Source organism: Neofelis nebulosa, chromosome 11 (genome assembly GCF_028018385.1).
Source record: "Neofelis nebulosa isolate mNeoNeb1 chromosome 11, mNeoNeb1.pri, whole genome shotgun sequence".
Taxonomy (NCBI): domain Eukaryota; kingdom Metazoa; phylum Chordata; class Mammalia; order Carnivora; family Felidae; genus Neofelis; species Neofelis nebulosa.
The window spans coordinates 28531946-28549645 of NC_080792.1; the positions used below are offsets into that span (position 1 = coordinate 28531946).

At 41.7% G+C, this 17700-nt stretch overlaps 1 protein-coding gene across 7 annotated transcripts in view; it reads right to left on the reverse strand.

The window, feature by feature from the left end:
- Positions 1-17700, reverse strand: part of SLC14A1 (solute carrier family 14 member 1 (Kidd blood group)) — a 54027-nt gene that overhangs the window by 10609 nt on the left and 25718 nt on the right. For all 7 annotated transcript variants that reach the window (XM_058692224.1, XM_058692227.1, XM_058692226.1 and 4 more), the window contains 4 exons: positions 8694-8850; positions 7576-7765; positions 5022-5150; positions 3367-3559 (listed from right to left, as the gene is read on the reverse strand). In XM_058692224.1, coding sequence (XP_058548207.1) covers positions 3367-3559; positions 5022-5150; positions 7576-7765; positions 8694-8850 — 669 coding nt within the window. The remainder of the gene's footprint in view (positions 1-3366; positions 3560-5021; positions 5151-7575; positions 7766-8693; positions 8851-17700) is intronic.

Sequence of the window (17700 nt, forward strand, 5' to 3'; positions counted from 1 at the left end):
CACTGTGGTCAATAGAAGTACTATTGCTCCCTGGCAATTGGGTTGTTAAGGCCAGAGACCCAGAGTCGGGTTCTCTTATCCATAATTCAGAAGCAATTATCAGCAAGTTAATGAATCAGGACCCTATTGACACTTCTGCTGTTAATGAGAACATGTATTTATTTAAACCAGAATATCCTTAGCTTATTCCAGTTATCAACAACTGCCAGTCAGTGCAAAAAAACCCCACAAAAATACATGTAAATGTCATGTAAATTTACATGTAATACATGTAAATTTCTACTTTCTGGCCGAGGCCTGAATTCAGCTCGTGTGTTCACAGAATGGCAGTTTTCAGGAAGGGACAGGGTTTGATTTAAGCTAACAAATGTGAATAGCATTTTATAGCAACACATTCGGTAGGTCCAGGATAGGCATAATTAGCCACACTAGGTTCCTTTGTGACCAAGACCATTTACTGAAAGATGCCTTCCCATCTTGCTCCCTCCGTCTTCTCTAGGTCACATGTATACCTTCTGAGGGGCCTTGGGGAAGCAGTGACTCTGACACAGGGGGCTCTGCCTCGGCGCGGGGACTGGGGAACTGCCCTCTCCCTTCATGCGTTAGGCTGGAACTAACGCTGGCTTCCAAATGCTGCATCAGTCCTTGCTCAGAGCACGGGACCATACTGTGAGTTTGAGTCTATCCTAAGATGGACCTTAAAATTTCCAGCCCACACTGGATCTTCATGTCTACGCGAAATCATTTCCTGTTTCTCTAGAGCAGGGAACTTGATGCGGGCAAAGACTACTTAGGCTTTCATCTCAGAACTGGACAGCAGAACTATCCCCTGGGTAGCCCGGGAGGCCGAAGCTGGGTGAGATGGGAAATAAGGGTGCTGATGTTGGGGCGGTAGTTCATAGTGAGAAGAGCAAGACCCTTACCTCCGCGGATCAGCACTATCCAGCAGGACTTCCATGGAGGTGGAATATTCCTTTGTGTGCTGCCCAATACATGTGCCTACTGAGCACCTGAAATGTGGCTAGTGAGGCTAAGAAACTGAATTTTTAATTTTATTTAATTGTAATGAATTTCAAATTTAAATTAAAATAGCCACATGGGGATAATGGCTACTATGTTGGACAGGGACATTTTAGATAGATTACTTAACATTATTTATAATATTTTTCACAGGGGATTCGAATAAACATTTGATTTTCTTTCTGGGTTATTTCCAAACGCTCCTATTTATTTTCTGGGCAAGAATGTACAGAAAAGCCTGCCTGAGCTCTTCACATGTTTTGATCGCTCAGCAAGGAGGACGGCAAATGGGGTTTCATAGCCTGATAGTGGGAAAGCCAGTCTTTTTCACATCATAAAAGGTGGTAGTTTTCTTCTGATTTTAAAAAAAAAGTGTTTTTTAATGTTTATTTATTTTTGAGAGAGAGAGACACACACACAGAGTGTGAGCAGGGGAGGAGCAGAGAGAGAGACACACACAGAATCCAAAGCAGGCTCCAGGCTCTGAGCTGTCAGCACAGAGCCCGATGCGGGGCTCGAACTCACAAGCTGTGAGATCATGACCTGAGCTGAAGTCGGATGCCCAACTGACTGAGCCACCCAGGCGCCCCTCTTCTGATTTTAAGTGTTCTCTTGTTTTTAATAGTCAAGAAACCTTAAACAGAGTTATTAAATAAACACCAACAGGAAGAGCTGGAATGTGATTTGGGTTAACCAGGTTTTTAACTTATTTTTATTATTATTTTTTAATGTTTATTTTTGAGAGAGAGAGAGAAAGAGAGAGAGAGAGAGCATAAGCACAAATGGGGGAGGAGCAGAGCAAGAGGGAGACAGAGAATCCCAAGCAGGCTCCACGCTGTCAACACAGAGCTTGATATGGGGGTTGAACTCACAAACTGTATCAGTATCAGCCAAAATCAAGTATCAGATACTTAACCAACTGAGCCACCCAGGCACCCCTGGGTCAACCAGATTTTTTAAAAAGGTGCTCTCTTTGTGCACATCTGTAAAGAGATACATAGAATACATCTTATGATAGCAGTTCTCAAACTCTGGCCTACATCACCATTATTTGGGAAGCTTGTTAATACAGGCTCCCAGACTCTATTCCCAGAGATTAGGATTTAGAGAGTCTGAGATGGAGCTTGTATTGATATTTAAAAAAGAAAAAAACAATGATTCTGATGCCTACCAAAGCTTGAGAACCATGAATTATTGTACATATTCTATGAGATCTGCCAAATGAAAAAGCAGAATAGAGAGGTTCTGTAATGAGATCTAATGGAAGGAACAAATTCTTTTGATCAGAGGAGCCAGATCATGGAAGCCTTAACTCCAGGCTGGAGGCCTTGCCTCAAAGGATGGCCCCCAACACACCCACCCAAAGTTTGAAACAGTCTTTGACTCCGACTTTGAAACAGAGCTGTACTCTGGAGTGGATTTTAGGAAAAGAGAAGGAAAAGTTAGCTTTGAGCAGTTATTTAAAAGACCCCTTAGAGTGGTGCCTGGGTGGCTCAGTTGGTTAAGTGTCTGACTCTTGACTTTGGCTCAGGTCATGGTCTCACAGTTTGTGGGTTTGAGCCCCATGTTGGGCTCTGCACTGACAGTGGGGAGCCTGCTTAGGGTTCTCTCTCTCTCTCTCTCTCTCTCTGCCCCTCCCCCACTCTCTTTCTTTCAAAATAAATAAATAAACATTAAAAAAAAACCCTTAGAACAGGGGTGCCTGGGTGGCTCAGTTGGTTGAGTGTCCAACTTCAGCTCAGGTCATGATCTCGTGGTCTCTGAGTTTGAGGCCCACATCAGGCTCTGTACTGACAGCTCAGAGACTTGAGCTTACTTCAGATTCTGTGTCTCCCTCTCTCTCTCTGCCCCTTCCCTGCTCATGCTCTGTCTCTCTCTCAAATATAAACATTAAAAAAAAAAAATTAAAAAAAAATCCCCAAACCCCAGAACAAAGAAAAAAGAGACAAAAAACAAAAAACCCAGAAAACAAAAAACCCGATGCTTAAATACAGAGAGCAAAATGGTGGTTACCAGAGGGAGGTGAATGGGGAGATGGGTGAAGTAGGCGGAAGGAATTAAGAGTTCTCTTATCCTGATCAGCACTGAGTAATGTATAGAATTGCTGAATCATTATATTGTACACCTGAAACTAATATAACACTGTATGTTAACTATACTTCAATAACAATAATACACAAACCCTTAGAGCCCAAAGCTTTGGAGCAGGACAAATGGTTCAGAGGGCAAGATGAAGGCAGCAAGGCCACCCTAGAGCTGAGTCTCCATAAGGCTCTGATGCCTTAGCCAGGAGGACACAGAGTCTTCCAGAGCCAGGCAGGAATGTGAGAAGACGGTATACCTTACCTGCAGGGCACTGAGGTCAGTCCAGGTGACATTGGGAACCTCGGTTATAGGTTTGAACAGTTTGCCTGGGAAGAACGGATTGTAATGTCCTGTGGCCGAAAGGTACATTGACAACGCCATGTTGAAGGGCAGGGTGAAGACGGGGAGGTCCCATTTGCAGAACAAGGAGTTCAGTGCGCTTGAGAAAACTGGACTAATGACAACAGCAACAACCACAGAACAGAATGGAAGAACGTGCATGTGACAAGTCAGTTGACACTGAATCTCTACACCATGGAGGGGCTTTGTCTTCTGGGCAAATATGTCCCTAAAGTACTATTTCAACAAACTTTTCATGGCAGGGAGGTGAGGGGGTGGGGGGAAGATAACCGAAAAACCAAAACGAAACAAAAAAATAAACACACGTGGAATAAACCCTGTCAGAGAATAATTCTTACACAAGGTCAAAAATGAATGCTTTGCTTACTTGGTTTTGAAAAATTATATTCTGGGGTTTCTCACAGTGACTTATGAAATCCAGGTTTTAGAAATATTTTTGAAGTATTTTAGACATGAAGTAAAATACTATCTACACGGCTAAAGCCCCTGTGTAACCCACTTGATCATATGCCCCTCCCTCCCCACCAGAGGCGACCACCATCTTGAATTTCTAGATCATCTTCGTGTTTACTATATCTGTTTTTGAAGAAGAGAAACAATTGTCCAAGGGAGGATATAAGGTGGTGTGGGCTTGGAGGAAGAAGATTGGGATGGAGGATCGGGCAGCAGCTTTAGCAGTTGGTGACCTTTGGCAAGGAACTACTCCATTTCCTTGTCTGTAGCCTGGGGGACTGGATTAGATTAGATGGTCTCTGGGCCTCTTTTGTGCTCTCCCGTGTTGGCCCATCACTAAGGTCAAGAGCTCTAGGTTATGGGAAAGGGTGTGGGGAGCACTGCAGGGGACAACTTCCGTCCTCCAGCCAGTTCTTCAGAACTGGTCAGAAATTACTTCCTGGACAGGTTGGCTCTACCAGCAAGTTCTCTCCCACACACCTGTGGTTGAAGCCAGGGTGGGTGGCCCGGCAGACACTGTCCTTAGTGGGCCACACTTCTCATTTGTGTGGTTATCAGTGTTTTATATCCTAAATATGTCATAATAAGAAGGAAATGTTTGCTTCCAACAAAGGGGGGAGGAGGTTTAAGGAACTAGTGTGAAGGGTTGAAGGATTTAGGTTTAAAAAAAAAAGGAAATGAATTCAGTAAATAAATTTTTTGAGGGTAGCAGGGACAGGTGGGTAGGGAGAGTTCATATAGGCACACATATAGAGTGGTTCTCAAAGTGTAGTTCCTGGATCAGCCACATCACCAGGCAACTAGTTAGAGATGCAAATCTTTAGGCTCCATCCCACACATACATATTTGTATATATAATATATAATATTTATATATATAATATAATATATACTAACATTTACCATTTTAACCATTTTAAAGGGTGCGGTTCACTTGCATTAAGCACATTCACATTGTTGTGTAACCATCCCTATTGTCCATTCATACAACATTTTCCATCTTGCAAAACTGAAACTCTGTACCCATTGAACACTCACTCCCCATTCTCTCTTGGCCCTATACATGTTTTTTTTAAGGCATTTTGAAAACCAGGTATAACTTACCAAGTCATGGACATAGCAGACACAGGGAATAACAGCCACCAGAAATAGTTGCCCTTGTCTGAAAAGACAGCCATGAGGATTCCCACCAGGGTGCCGTTGTAGCCCTGCAGCCCGGCTGCAATTGCTGACCTGCGGGCAAGAGGCACAGCATGGACATTGGAAAGTTGTTATTTCTTCTGTATCATTAAGGGCCTCTGACCTGCATCATTAAGGGCCTCAGAGCTCTTATGTGAAACTTCCCTAATTCTGACATTCTTGGTAAGAGGTGTAAGATTGTCAAATTGTAAATTCACTTCTGTAGTTTCTGTGACCTTATAAATATTAATCTTCCAGCTCAGCATACATTTTCATCTTCCTGCACCTCCCTTTGGTTGTCTCCAAATATCCATTTTCAAGTTATTGCAATGAAAAACAATTACCTTTCCTGGGCAGGGTACTCCATTGTTGTGCACATTTAGCACCGAATTCTTTATGCTTCTCAGCATTTCACCTCACTTCTGAAGGTTGTCCTATTGGCAATTTTCTACTCGTGACCCAAATGGTTCCCGTTTCATAATTGAGGGCACTAGAAGCCCTAAGTGAGAAATAGAACAGCTTCTACAGAATAAGCCCTAAGGCTGACAAGCCAGGCCCCCTAGGGCTCTAAGAGCTGACATCTCACACCACGAAGGGCTGAGTTAAAGGATGAAGTCATTGGGCCACCGGGTGCAAAGATGGTGGAGTGAGTATGTGAGGTTAGGTGCAGGGTCTGAAGGAGGGTGACACAGCCAGAGGCCACACTACAGGGGTCGTTTGGGTGGTGTGAGAGCTTCAGCGGGGGCAGGAGGTACCAGTGCAACAGCAAGGTGGTGTCGCTTACACTCACCTGGGTGAGAGCATGAGAGGAGGGACTCTCTGTCCAATGTCCTTGGTCTCCCCTAACTAATCTATCAGGACAGGTAGAAAGTGATGGGCTTTGTACTGGTTTAACCCCAGAAGTGATACTGTCTTCTAGAATGTGGGACTATACATGAGGACGGTGGACAGCTATGCAAAAACTCATCTTCTAATAAGGGACTTGGAGACTTGATGCTTGACTGCCATTGCTTTAATGGCAACGTCTGCAAGTTGCAGAATGCCATACTTAAGGCAGCAGGAAGATGTGGATTCGCTTAACACAGGATTGCCATTTTAATGCGGTCCTTTGGGACTGAAGAGAGTAAAAGAGATTTGAAAATCAACACGTGTAAATATGGCTTGATTTTTAAATAACACCTGATAAGGAAAATGTGTCATTTTCCACTTGAACAAAACAATGAAGGAATAGTTGATATGGCGCAGTCTTGGACCACACCTCCATGCTGAATAGACTGTTTCCTGATGTGCGTTGGAATAGGACTGAACGTAAGCTATGGAGAACAAATCAGGCTCTTTGGACCTGATGGGAGAGTGGAACTCTTTCTGATTCTCTTTCTGGTTAGCTCCTTAGGTAATTTATGGTAAGTGTTATAAGAGCTGAGTTATTACAATGACCATCCCCTGGTGCTTATGCATTGATCCTGGACATCTAGAAGACCAGTGGCCTCCCCGATAAAACTAGAAAGTCAGGAGCTGTCTTCTCCCATTGTAGAAGTCAGCTTATCACTTCTTCAATGACAGATCAATTTATAAAGTACATGCTATTTTTGAGTCGAGTATGAGATCGAGCCTTGAGTTGGGCTCTTTGCTGCCAGCATGCAGCCTGCTTGGGATTCTCTCTCTCTCCTTCTCTCTCTGCTCCTCCCCCACTTGCCTGCTCTTTCTTTCTCTCTCTCTCAAAATAAATAAGTAAACTTAAAAATGTATGTGCTATTTTTAACCTAACACGTAGTTGAGAAAACACACAAACACTTCGTAAGTCAGAACTTACTAACTTGGAATTTGTGATTATTCATCTTTCTAGAAACTGAGCTAACCTTTACACTGTCTATAAAGAATGAATTTGCTAAACTAAGCATGGAAACAAGATATAATGGAATTAGTGGAATTTTTTAAGCCATCAAGACTTTTTTTTTTAATTTTTTTTTTTTTTTTAGTTTGTTTATTTTTGGCAGAAACAGCATGCGAGCATGAGCTGGGGAGGGGCAGAGAGAGAGACGGAGACACAGAATCCGAAGCAGGCTCCAGGCTCTGAGCCGTCAGCACAGAGCCCGACACAGGGCTCGAACTCACGAACTGTGAGATCATGACCTGAGCTGAAGTTGGACACTTAACCGACTGAGCCACCCAGGTGCCCCCCCCCTTTTTTTTTTAAATTTTAAGCCATCAAGACTTTTTAAGAACTCATGCCCAAACAAAATGCTCATGATAAATAATTGATTAATCACTAAAGAAGAATGATTTAGTGAATGATGAAAGAGAAATAATAAGGGATATAGATGATCCCTTGATGTCTGACTCAAGACAAATGTAGAGTTCTGTGGAATAAAGGTAGGTTTTCTGGGAAGAGTGGGACTTTATCACTGGTTCCCAAAGTCGCTGGTTGGCTCCTGTGTTCTCAGAAGCAAGATGAGCAGGCTTGAATGGACACGCCTACCTGTCCTGAGCAAGTAACAGGGCCGTCAGGGTAGAGACCACTGTTCCCACACAGCCATTGAGAGCCCACCAGGGATTCTGGACGAGGAGCCCCACCAGAATCAGGATTCCACTGATGGGGTTGCTGACGAACACCACTTGGGATATGCCCCGAAGAACCCAATCTACGAACTGGAGCACCTGTGGTTTGTCTGGAAGAGATGAGATATGCAGAGCTAAGGAATTGACAAGGCAAGATTCTCTTTTCCATGCCTAGTGCCCACCCTGAGTAAAATCAACACCCCTTCTGAGAAAGGTGAACTAAGTTTTTTTTTTTTTTTTTTTATTTTTTTTATTTTTTATTTTTTTTTGGGACAGAGAGAGACAGAGCATGAACGGGGGAGGGGCAGAGAGAGAGGGAGACACAGAATCGGAAACAGGCTCCAGGCTCCGAGCCATCAGCCCAGAGCCTGACGCGGGGCTCGAACTCACGGACCGCGAGATCGTGACCTGGCTGAAGTCGGACGCTTAACCGACTGCGCCACCCAGGCGCCCCTAAACTAAGTTTTGATATTCCTGGAAGCTTTTTCCCTCTGAGTCATTTCCCTTTTAGTGGCACTCAGATCCCCGAAACCCTTCTGTTTCTTTATGCTCCACCCACACTGCCCCTATTAGAATCTCCACTGCAGAAAGCACAGAATGCACTTATTTACCATGCTCAGTGGTAAAGACTCTTAAGTCAAAGAAATGAATTCCAATAATAAAACTTCAGTCTTTAAGTGCTGAAATTATGGGATGGAACCAGGTGCCTTCCTCTATTATGAACAGGGCCCTGATCCTGACCACTATCTCCATAAAAAAGCAAAACATTGGAAGGGGCTTGCTGGTTAGAAGATAAAAAGTTAGGGGTGTCTGGCTTGCTCAGTCAGTAGAGCATGTGACTCTTGATCTTGGGGTTGTAAGTTTGAACCCCATGTTGGGTATAGAGATTAGTTAAAAATAAAATCTTAAAAAAAAACGAAAAGTTAAAAACTGGAGAGGAGAGGAATAGTTAAAAGTCAAGGGAATATAACTAAAGATATGAGTACAAGAACCCCACACTACCTATCCCATCAACCCAAGGGATGGAAGCATAAATACCTTTAAGCCAGCTGGCAAATTCTTTCATATCACCGGTGACGTAGCCAAGTGCCTTGGGGAGGCGTCTTCTTCTTGGACTTGGTAAAACCTGATTTTCACCCTGGTCCATTTTAGCCATAGTGGGGCTATTCTCCATGGATAGCTCTTCCTCTGGCTCCTTCAGGAAAGGGCAGAACTCATAAACATCCTAAGCCAGAGCACTCGAGACTGGCCAGCATCGGGCCTGCGTACAGTAGCCACCGAGGATGAGTTTAAAAGCACTTCATTTAGACCATGACATCCCAGGGGACTAAGAAAGCATCGATTTCCTCCTGAAACACTGTCGTGGCGAGTATTGTCCACGTCCAAATCCCATAGTACTTTTTCATCACTGCCTTTAATGCTACCATGAGAAGGTTCTGGCCTTGAATTTTGTAAGTCCATTTCTAGTTCAACAAATATTCGTTGAGCGCCTACCTCCTGCTCTCAAGGAGCTCAGTCTAATGGGAAAGACTGAAAAATAGTTAATTTCAACATACTGAGTCAACTAATAATATAGAAAGAGCTAAGACCAAGTACTGAAGCTTCATGCTGTCAGTTAAAGAGCCAAACGTCAGGTTACAAAATGGTGCTCACTAATGCAGACCAAACAGCTACTTCCCGAGATAAGAAGACTTTTTTTAAAAATTAAGTTTAAAATTTTAATTCCAGCATGGTTAACATACAGTGTTATATTAGTTTCAGGGGTACAATATTGATTCAACAATTTTATACATTACTCAGTACTCATCATGGTAAGTGTACTCTTAATCTCCTTCACCTATTTCCTCCATCCCCCCACCTCCCCTCCCCTCTGGTAACCATCACTTTGTCCTCCTTAATTATGACTCTGCTTTTGGTTTGTCTCTTTTTCTTTCTGTTGTTCGTTTATTCTGTTTCTTACAATCCACATTTGAGGGAAATCATATGGTATTTGTCTTTCTCTGACTGTCTCGTTTCACTTAGCATTAACTCCATCCATGTTGTTACAAATGGCAAGATTTCATTCTTTTTTATGGCTGAATAATATTCCATTGTATATCACATCACATCTTTTTTATGGTCAAATAATATTTCATTTCATATTATATAAAATATATACAATAATGGAATATTATTCAGCCACAAAAAAGATCATTCATATATAAAAAATATATATGAATATTACTATCATTGATGGACCATATATTCCATTATATTGACACCGGGGCTGTTTCCATAATTTGGCTATCGTAAATAATACTACAATAAATATAGGGGTACATGTATCCTGTCAAGTTCGTGTTTTTTTATTCTTTGGGTAAGTCCCAAGTAGTGCAATTACTGGATCATAGAGTAGTTCTGTTTTTAATTTTTTGAGGAACATCCATACTATCTTCCACAGTCACTGCACCAGTTTGCATTTTCAGCAACAGTGCGTGAGGGTTCCTCTTCGTCCACCTCTTCACCAATACTCACTGCTTCTTCTGTTTTTGATCGTAGTTATTCTAACGGGTGCGAGGTGGTATCTTATGTGGTTTTGATTTGCATTTCCTTGATGATTAGTGGTGTTGAACATCTTTTCATGTGTCTGCTGGCCATCAGTATGTGTTCTTTGGAGAAATGTCTGTTCATGTCTTCTGCCCATTTTTAATTGGATTATTTGTTTTTTGGGGTTTGAGTTCTATTACTTCTTTATATATTTTAGATACTACCCTTTTATCAGCTATGTCATGTGCAAATATCGTCTCCCATTCATCAGGCTGCCTTTTAGTTTTGTTGGTTGTTCCCTTTGCTGTGCAGAAGCTTTTTATTTTGATGTAGTCCCAATAGTTTATTTAGGCTTTTATTTCCCTTGCTTCAGGAGACATCAGAAATGTCCATGTCAGGGGCGCCTGGGTGGCTCAGTCGGTTAAGCGTCTGACTTCGGCTCAGGTCACGATCTCGCAGTCCGTGAGTTCGAGCCCCGCGTCAGGCTCTGGGCTGATGGCTCGGAGCCTGGAGCCTGTTTCCGATTCTGTGTCTCCCTCTCTCTCTGCCCCTCCCCCGTTCATGCTCTGTCTCTCTCTGTCCCAAAAATAAAATAAAAAACGTTGAAAAAAAATTAAAAACAAAAAAAGAAATGTCCATGTCAGAGAAATTACTGCCTGTGCTTTATTCTAGGATTTTTATGGTTTCAGGTCTCATGTTTAGGTCTTTAATCCATTTTGACTTTATTTTTCTGTATTGTGTAAGCAAGCGATCCAGTTTCATTCTTTGGCATGTAGTTGTCCAGGTTTCACAGCAACATTTATTGAAGAGACTTTTTCCCATGGCATATTCTTGGCTCTTTTGTTGATGATTAATTGACCATATAACTGCGGGTTTGTTTCTAGGGTTTCTATTGTGTTCTATTGGTTTATGTGTCTGTTTTTGTGCCAGTACCATACTGTTTTGATTACTACAGCTTTGTAGTCATCTGGAACTGTGATACCTCCAGCTTTGTTTTTCTTTTTCAAGATTCTTTTGGCTGTTTGGGGTCTTGTGTGGTTCCATACGAATTTTAGTATTATTTGTCATAGTTCTGTGAAGAATGTTGTTGGTATTTTGATACTGATTGCATTAAATCTATAGACTGCTTTGGGTAGTATGGACATTTTAACAATATTTGTTCTTCCAAACTATGAATTTGGAATATCTTGCCATTTGTTTGTGTCGTCTTCAATTTCTTTCATCAATGTTTTATAGTTTTCAGGGTACAAGTCTTTCACCTCCTTGGTTAGGCTTATTTCTAGGTATTTTATTATTTTTGGTGCAGTCGTAAATGGGATTGCTTTCTTAATTTTTCTTTCTCTTGTTTCATTATTGGTGTATAGAAATGCAGCAGATTTCTATACATTGATTTTGTATTCTGGGATCTTACTGAATTCAATGATCAGTTCTAGTAGTTTGGTAGAGTCTTTAAGGTTTTCTATTTATAGCATCATGTCATCTGCAAATAGTGACAGTTTTACTTCTTCCTTACCAGTTTGGATGCCTTTTATTTCTTTTTGTAGTCTGATTCCTGTGGCTAGGACTTCCAGTACTATGTTGAATGAAAGTGGTGAGAGTGGGGGTGCCTAGGTGGCCCAGTCGGTTAAGCATCTGACTCGATTTTAGCTCAGGTCATGATCTCATGCTTGTTTGAGACCCTCATTGGGCTCCATACTGACAGTGCAGAGCCTGCTTGGCATTCTCTCTCTCTCTCTCTCTCTCTCTCTCTGTCCTTTCTTTACTCCTCCCCTGCTTACACTCTCTCTTTAAATAAATAAACTTAAAAAAAAAAAGTGGTGAGGGGCTCCTGGGTGGCTCAGTCGGTTGGGTGTCTGACTTCGGCTCAGGTCATGATCTTACGGTTTGTGAGTTCGAGCCCCACCTTGGGCTATGAGCTGTCAAGAGCCTGGAGCCTGCTTCGGATTCTGTGTCTCCCTCTCTCTCTCTGTTCCTCTCCCACTCTCACTCTGTCTCTCTATCTCTTAAAAATAAATAAACATTAAAAAAAAGCTGTGAGAATGGATATCCTTGTCTTATTTCTGATCTTAGGGGGAAATTCTCAAGTTTTCACCATTAAGTATGATGCTAGCTGTGTGGTTTTTATTTGCGGCCTTTATTCTGTTGAGGTATGTTCTGTCTAAATCTACTTTATTAAGACTTTTCTTTATCATAATTGGATGCTGTCCTTTGTTAAATGCTTTTCCTGCACTTATTGAAAGGATTATATGGTTTTTATCCTTTCTCTTATTGATGTGATATATCATGTTGATTGATTTGCAAATATTGCACTTGCATCCCAGGAATAAATCCCATTTGATCATGGTGAATTATTTTTTTAATGTATTGGTGGATTTGGCTTGCTAATATTTTGTTGAGGAATTTTGCATCCATGTTCATCAGAGATATTGGCCTGTAGTTTGTTTTTTGTAGTGTCTTTATCTGGTTTTGGTATCAGGGTAATACTGGCCTCGTAGAATGAATATGAAAGTTTTCCTTCTTCTATTTTTTGGAATAGCTTGAGAATAATAGGTATTAAACTTTTCTTTAAATGTTTGGCAGAATTAGCCTGTGAAGCCATCTGGTACTGGACTTTTGTTCGTTGGGAGTGTTTGATTACTGATTCAGTTTTATTGTTGGTAATCAGTTTATTCAAATTTTCTATCTCTTCCTGAATCAGTTTTTGGAGGTTATATGTTTCTAGGAGTTTATCTATTTCTTCTAGGTTGTCCAGTTTGTTGGCATATAATTTTTCATAATATTCTCTTACCATCCTCTGTATTTCCACAATGTCACTTGTTATTTCTCCTCTTTCATGATATTGTTTATTTTAATTATCTCTTTCCCTCTCTCTCTCTCTCTCTTTCTCTCTCTCTCTTTCTTGATGAGTCTGACTAAAGGTTTATCAATTTTGTTGATCCTTTCAAAGAACCAGCTCCTGGTTTCATCAACCTGTTCTATTGTTTTTAAAATTTCCATATAATTTATTTTTGCACTAATCTTTATTATTTCCTTCCTTCTTCTGATTTGGGTTTCTTGTTATTTTTCTAGCTTCTTTAGGTGTAATGTTAGGTTCCTTATTTGAGATATTTCTTGCTTCTTGATTTAGGCCTGTGTTGCTATATGACGTCCCTCTTAGAACCACGTTTGCATCCCAAAGATTTGGGATCATTGTGTTTTCATTTTCTTCCTTTCTTTTGTGTGTGTGTTTTCATTTTCGTTTGTCTCCATGAGTTTTTTGATTTATTCTTTGATTTCTTGGTTGACCCATTCGTTGTTGGATAACATGTTATCCAAACTCCATGTATTTTGTTCCTTCCAGATTTTTTTCTTGTGGTTGATCTGTAGTTCCATAGTGTTGTGGTCAGAAAAAAGGCATGGTATGACTTCAGTCTTTTTGAATTTATTGAGACTTGTGGCCTAATGTGATCTATTCTGGAGAATGTTTCATGTGCGCTTGAAGAGAATGTGTATTCTGCTGTTTTAGGATGGAATGTTCTCACTGTATCTCTTAAATCCATACGGTCTAATGTGTCATTCAAAGACACTGTTTCCTTATTGATTTATTATTTGGATGATCTGTCCATTGATGTTAAGTGGGATGTTAAAGTCCCTTACTATTATTGTATTACTACTGATTATTTTCCTTATGTTTGCTATTAACTTTTTCAAGTATTTGGGTGCTTTCATGTTGGATGCATAAATATTTACACTTGTTTTATCTTGCTGGATTGTTCCCCTTATTATTATGTAGTTTACTTCTTTGTCTCTTGTTACCATCTTTGTTTTAAAGTCTACTTTGGGGGCGCCTGGGTGGCTTGGTCGGTTAAGTGTCCGACTTCGGCTCAGGTCATGATCTCACGGTCCGTGAGTTCGAGCCCCGCGTCGGGCTCTGTGCTGACAGCTCGGAGCCTGGAGCCTGTTTCAGATTCTGTGTCTCCCTTTCTCTCTGCCCCTCCCCTGTTCATGCTCTGCCTCTCTGTCTCAAAAATAAACGTGAAAAAAAAATTAAAAAAAAAGTCTACTTTGTCTGATTTGAGTATTGCTATCCTGGCTTTCTTTTTGCATTCATTTGCATGATAAATGCTTCTCCATCCCTTTATTTTCAGCCTGTATGTGTCTCTAGATCTGAAATGAATCTCTTGCAGGCAGCATCTAGATGGGTCTTTTTTTTTTTAAATCCATTCTGCCACCCTATGTCTTTTGATTGGAGCAGTCAGTCCATTTACACTCAAGATAATTATTAATGGGTATGTATTTATTGCCATTTTGTTACTTTTTTATGGTTGTTTTTGTGGTTTTTCTTTCCCTTTTTTCTCTTGCTCTCTTCTCTCACGATTAATTGGTTTTCTTTAGTTTTATACTTGAATTCCTTTCTCTTTAATTTTTGCATATCTATTACTGGTTTTTGATTTGTGATTATCATTCAGTTTGTATATAACATTTTCTGCATTTGGCAGTCTATATTAAGTTGATGGTCACTTAAGTTTGAACCTCTTCTTTATTCCACTTGCCCTTATATTTAGGTATATGGTGTCATACTTTACATCCTTTTATTTTGTGAGTACTTTGACTGATTTTTGCAGATACACTTTTTTTTTCACTGCTTTTGTGTTTCCTACTTTCCTTACTCTTACTTGTGGTCTTTGCTTTTTACTCAAAAAGTCTCCTATCTTAACATTTCTTCTAGGGCTGGTTTAGTGTTCGTGAATTTCTTTAGCTTCTGTTTGTCTGGGAAGCTCTTTATCTCTCCTATTCTGAATGATAACCTTGCTGGATAGAGTGTTCTTGGCTGCAGATTTTTTTCCTTTCAGCATTTTGAATATATAATGCCATTCCCTTTAGGCCAGCAAAGTTTCTGCTGAAAAAATCAGCTGATAGCCTTATGGGACTTCCCTTGTATGCGTTTTCTTTTCTCTTGGTGCTTTTAAAATTCTATCACTACTTTTTGCCATTTTAATTACTATGTGTCTTGGTGGGAACCTCCTTGGGTTGATTTTGTTGGAGGCTCTCTGTGCCTCCTGAATCTGAATTTCTGTTTCCTTCTCCAAATTTGGGAATTTTTCAGCTATTATTTCTTCAAATAAATTTTCTGCCCCCCCTTACTTTCTCTTCTTCTGAATCCCTATAATGCAAATGTTATTACCCTTGATGGTGTCACTAAGTTCTATAAGTCTATTCTCATTTTGTATAATTTTTTCCCCTCTTACTTGCTTAGCTTGATTGCTTTCCTTTCCTCTGTCCTCTAGGTCACTGATTTGTTCCGCTTCCTCTAGTCTGCTATTTATTCCAACTGGTGTATTTTTAATTTCATTTATTGTGTTCTTCATCTCTGTTTGGTTCTTTTTTTATCATCACTGAGTGTCTCACTGTTGTCCCTCACTCTTTCCTCCAGTCCAGTGAATATCTTTATGATCATTTCTTTAAATTCTTTATCGGACATATTACTTATCTCCATTTAGCTTAGATCTCTTGCTGTGATTTTGTCCTGTTCTTTCATTTGGGACATATTCCTCTGTCTCCTCATTTTGTCTGTCTCGGCATCTGTTTCTCTGTGCTAGGAAAGTCAGATATGTCTCCTGCACTGGAGAGTAATGACCTTATGAAGAGGTCCTGTAGTGCCCTGCAGTGCAGCGTCCCCTGTTCACCAGGACCTGGTGCTCCAGGGGTGTCTTCTAAGTGTGCTGCGTGCATCCAGCTTTTGTGACTGAGCTGATTTCTCCTTCACTCCGGTCGTCTGCAGCGACTTTCTTTGCCCGTTGTGGGCAGGGTTTGGTCCGTGTGGTGTTAGTGGACCAGTCTGAGGACGCCTGGGGCTTGAGTTGAGTCAGACCAGGCATTTGCCAGAGATGCGGTAGCACCCATCTGCAGGGTGCTCTCCCCGTGCTGTCCACTGAGAAGCTTTTGTTGGTGGGCAGGGCCTGCAGTCAGACAGATGTCTTCCCCCAGCCCACTGCTGGGGCTGTAGTCTCACTGGTGTGTGTGGTTATCTTTCCCTTTCCCCGGGGCAGGAGTCACTTTGGAGTGGTGGTCAGGAGGGAGTCCACCACCTGTCCTGTCGGGCCTGCTTGTACTCTGCCAGGCCTGTGGCACTGCCCTGAATGGGCTCCAGCCAAAAGGGGCCCTGCAGCGTTGGGGCTGAGGCAGGTGTGTCTGCATGGGGTGGATCAGTGGGGGAGCTGCTTTAGCAAGTTAGGTAGCTACTGCAAGCGCCCCTCTGGTCCCTGCAGGTGGTGGTGTGTTTATGCTGGGGGGCACGGGAGGGAAGCTCCTTCGTGCCTGGAGGGTCTCCCAGTGATCTCTGTCCCTCCAGGACGTTCTCTGAGACGAGTAGATAACTCTTTCTCCTGCATGTCCCAGGCGTTTTTCAAACTGCTGCGTCTCTGCTGTGCCTCCACAGGGCTGTTGTGCAGTCTCTTTAAGCACAGGGCCTCAGTTTCCTCTCTGCTGCTCTGCTCTCCTAGTGCCAAGTCTGCTGATTTTAAAGTTTCAGATTTTAAGTCCTGCTCATTGTGAGAACTCATGAAATTCAGTCCCTCTGGTTTTCAAAGCCAAATGTTATGGGGATTTGTCTTCCCTGTGTGGGCTCCCTGGTCCAGGGGTGTGTTTCTGTCCTCTCTCTGTGCCCTGGACTCCCTCATGACCATGGACCAACCTGCGGGTCCGTTTAGCTCCTGACCGTGTCTTTGCCCTTTCTACCCTCTTCCATGTGGCTTCTTCTTTACATTTAGCTGTGGTGTTTGTTTCTGCCAGTCTTCGGGTGGTTTCTGGGTTATTTACATTGAAGTGAGTGTTAGCTAGATGTATCCATGGGACAGGGTGGGCTTAGGGCCTTCCTACTCCACCACCTTTCCTAGAAGTCCCAAGCAGCCTTGTAAAATTAAGTTTTTATTTTATACACACAAAAAAATTGAAAATTGCTGGAGATTTTAAGGTTTGAAAGGGCAGAATTGTTTACAAAACAGTCTGTATGCGTTGACACAGCCTAAGTAAAGCCCCTCATAGACAGTCTCCAACTCAAAGATTGCTTGAATATGTCCCCACATCAGGCAACTGCCTCAGACATTCTTTGTTTTGGGGATTTGTTATTTAAATGTTGAAAAACAGACAAGGATAATATTCCACAAAGTATAGACACTGGAAAAGGTAAAAGGGAACCAAGCTATTGAAAACCAAAGAGTTGTAATCTACGAATTGTAAAACATAAGAATGTACGAGGCATGATTATAGTCAGCGTGCCTCGGGAAAATGCTAATATGACCGTGGCTTGTGTTCACTACGAGGCTCTTCCCTTCTCATGATAACTATATGATAGGAAAGCACCAGCATCACCAGAATGGTACCCACCAGACAACAATGAAGTTTTCATCGTGCCAACGGTAGAAACAAATGAAGAATACCAATGAGGTAATCCCAGAGATAGGCAAAGAGAGAAAGACAATGGCAAGACCACCGTGAGCATGCAAGAAATGCCAAGAGCACAGCCAGGTGAGCAGGGAGT